The following is a 3,496-nucleotide window of genomic DNA, read 5'->3' as shown; positions in this document are numbered from 1 at the left end:
TTATTAATCAACAATTTCATTCTTGATTCTAATGGTATCACATATATGGACTTAACCTTTGAAGAACAATAACTTGGCAAGTAAGACAATTATTTATTAACTATAACAAGTTAAATAATTTACTTTTAACATTCCTTTTATATTAGACACCATGTAATATAATCAGTTATATATTATGAATGCTTTAATATCGTTTCATTCAAGAACATAATTTTCTCAAATACTTACAAAATTGTCATCTTGTTTTTATTTTATATTTTATGTTTAAAGTGGTATACAATTTTGAAATAAAATTCTCATTATTATATACAAATATTTCCAAAAGATACATTAAACTTGTATTCAGATACTCTTGTAATATCGTCTATTGTTCAATTTACATTCTAAAACAATACATACTAATAAATATGTATATGTAATACATATGATGGGAAAGCTTTGAGACTAAGAAAGAGTTTATACTTTTTAAATCCATCATAGTTGCATTTCATCATATTCGAACAATTGTTTAAATAAAAAATATTTATCATTTGAATTCGAATAATTTAATTTTTTGTTTTTTGTTTTTCTTTTGACATATAGCAAATAAATTATAATATTACTCTTATTATTTAGATTTCAGAAATTATGAATTTGATTTTACGTAATTTTAATATTTAGATTATCCTATAGTAATGTTAATATTCAAATTCATTTCACACTAAATTAAACCATAAAAAAATGTATTTTTTTATTAAAAATTTGCTTTAAAAGATCTTTACATTTTTAAAAATTTAGTTACTAGAAAAATATTTCAGTACCCTACTCAAACTATTATAACAGTTGTAATGAAAATATATACATCATTATTCACTACTTATTCTTGAAGCTATTTATTTTTTAGGCAAGAGGTCAATTGTGGTTTTTTACTAGTCAAATTAATTCTTTATTGAGAAATTTTACTTTTAATTTATTTTTTCAATATTAAAAATGCAACTTCAACAGATTAAAGCGTACCACAAGAAAAATGATACAACATAATATGTATTTTTATGAAGGAAATTTTTAATTAATAGTTCTTTTACTTCTACCATAAATTTTAATATTTATATTTACTTTATTTAATAAAAACTGTTAATAAAAGGTAAGTGGACATATGAAATTTATAAATGAGTTCATATTGAATTTAGTTGAAATAAATATAATAAAGAATTCTTTATTTAGTGATTAAAATTAAAGAAAAAATTAAAAGCATATTATTAAGAAGTACTTGTTCAAATATTCTAGACTATCTCTAAATGAAAATTTGATTCTAGACTATCTCAAAATGAAAATTTGATGATAACAAAATATAAATAAATAATATTTATAAATAGATCATGAACTTTCTAATATTCGTTTTGTATAACAAAGCTATGATATAACAGTATATTTAACTAAGACTAAGTAATGTTTAACTTCTTAAAGCTGTAAAGAATTTATCTTATATATTCATGTTCATATAATAATCAATTTGGTTTAAGATTATCTTTGTCTTTATAAATAGTATCCACCACACTTTCTATATACAAGGAAACAAAAGATTTTAATATTATTTTTTGTTTGGACAACTCAAAATTGTATAATAATAGGTATAGAAACTCTTTTGTCTTTAGCTATAATTTTGTTTTTCACTCCCAGAAGTTCTGGATTCCAACCGTGGAAACTCACAGGACCCCAGAACGTTGTCGTTTTGAAGGATGGATGTACATAATTGTGCCTGATATTATTGTTAATAAAAATTATAGTAATAATGAAGAAGTAAGCAAGTAAGGGCATCCAGAACGTCGTCGTTTTGAAGGATGGCTGTACATAATTGTGCCTGATAATTGTGCCTGATATTATTGTTAATAAAAATTATAGTAATAATGAAGAAGTAAGCAAGTGAGGGAATCCATCATGTGCACACTTTCAATTACTCAAAATTATATATATATATATATATATTCAACCAAATCAATCTTAAAAAATGTTTCTTCATACATTTTAGTATTTTTTTTTTTCTTTCAGGTGCATGTAACGTAACTTTCATGAAAAATAAAAAAATACAAAAAGTCAGATACACGCTTGTCTTTTGTTTCTTATTTTGTGTCGAATTATCTATCAGCAGTTAATTGATTTTAAATTGCTTTTTAATTAGTTTTAAATTCTTGTTTAATAGTTATTATTTGTGAATAAACCAGGTCAATAACTGGACCTATATTTTAGGGAGTATTTGAGCTATTTTCTAGCTCATGTATTAGTCTGTTATGCCATTACTTTATCTGTGAGTAATGGAGCAGTTATTTAGTTTCCATTGGTTTCAAATGTGTAATCAGTTTCAGTATTTAATAACAATTTTCAAGTACAGAATTTCAGAGCATATCTTACTTGTTAAACGTTCACATCTGGTATCAGAGCCAGGTTTATAGGGGCCTGAACCAAAACCAGAGTTAAGAGAGAGAAACACCAAGGGAGGGGCTAAACCATACATAGGGAGAGTGTGAGAGAAACACTTAAAGTGAGGGGTTTAAACCAAATATTGGGTGAGTGTGAAGAGAAACACTACGAGAGTCAAAGACAGAACAATGGCAGATTCTGGAAAGTATGTGCAGCCTGCTATTCCCAAGTTCGATGGACACTATGATCATTGGGCAAAGTTGATGGATAACTTCTTACGATCAAAGGAGTATTGGCACTTGGTGGAACACGAAATTGCAAACATTTCTGATAAAATGAATGCATCTGAAGCTGAACTGAAGACATTGGAAGAACAAAAAATGAAGGATTTGAAGATAAAAAATTATCTCTATCAAGCAATTGATAGAGAAATATTGGACACAATTTTAAATGATGAAACAACCAAAAACATTTGGGATTCAATGAAGCAAAAGTTTCAAGGCTCCACACGAGTCAAACGAGCATAATTACAAGCATTGCGCAAAGATTTTGAGACATTACATATGAAGGAAGGTGAATCAGTTAACTCCTACTTTGGTCGAACACTGAAGGTAGCCAAAAACATGAAGGCATGTGGTGAAAACATGAAAGAAAATATCATAACCGCAAAAATCTTGCGGTCAATGACTGCAAAATTTAATTACGTCGTTTGCTCCATCAAAGAATCCAATAATATGGATATTATGACCATTGATGAACTCCAAAGTAGCTTACTCGTTCATGAACAGAGAATGTTGCTCACTCTTGAAGAAGAACAAGTCATGCAAGTCATGACTGATGACAAAAGTGGAAGAGGACGAAGCAGAGGATGATCTTTCAGAGGCAGAGGAAGGGGAAGACAATCATTCAACAAAGCTGAGATATAGTGCTTTAAGTGTCATAAATTTGGACACTTTCAATATGAATGTCCTACGTGGGGGAAGAAGGCCAACTATACTGAAGTAGAGAAGGACAAAGTAGAAGAAGAAGATGAGCTTTTATAATGGCCACTGCAGACCTCAATGATGGAAACAAAACAGACTGGTTTCTTAACTCTGGA

The 3,496-nt window shown here is 28.0% G+C and overlaps 1 protein-coding gene across 1 annotated transcript; it reads left to right on the top strand.

The window, feature by feature from the left end:
• The first annotated feature begins 2,960 nt into the window (after positions 1-2,960).
• On the top strand, positions 2,961-3,269 carry LOC114190048. The gene has a single exon (XM_028078804.1). The coding sequence runs from the start codon at positions 2,961-2,963 to the stop codon at positions 3,267-3,269; it is 309 nt and encodes a 102-aa protein (XP_027934605.1).
• The last annotated feature ends 227 nt before the right edge of the window (positions 3,270-3,496 follow it).

This window comes from Vigna unguiculata, chromosome 7 (assembly GCF_004118075.2).
Source record: "Vigna unguiculata cultivar IT97K-499-35 chromosome 7, ASM411807v1, whole genome shotgun sequence".
Lineage (NCBI taxonomy): Eukaryota > Viridiplantae > Streptophyta > Magnoliopsida > Fabales > Fabaceae > Vigna > Vigna unguiculata.
Note: the sequence above shows the minus strand (reverse complement) of the source record. Positions and strands in the feature narration are given on the sequence as shown.

Bases quoted from the DNA above. Each gene is read 5' to 3' on its own strand.
- LOC114190048 (XM_028078804.1), top strand. From the start codon at position 2,961: ATGAAGGAAGGTGAATCAGTTAACTCCTACTTTGGTCGAACACTGAAG.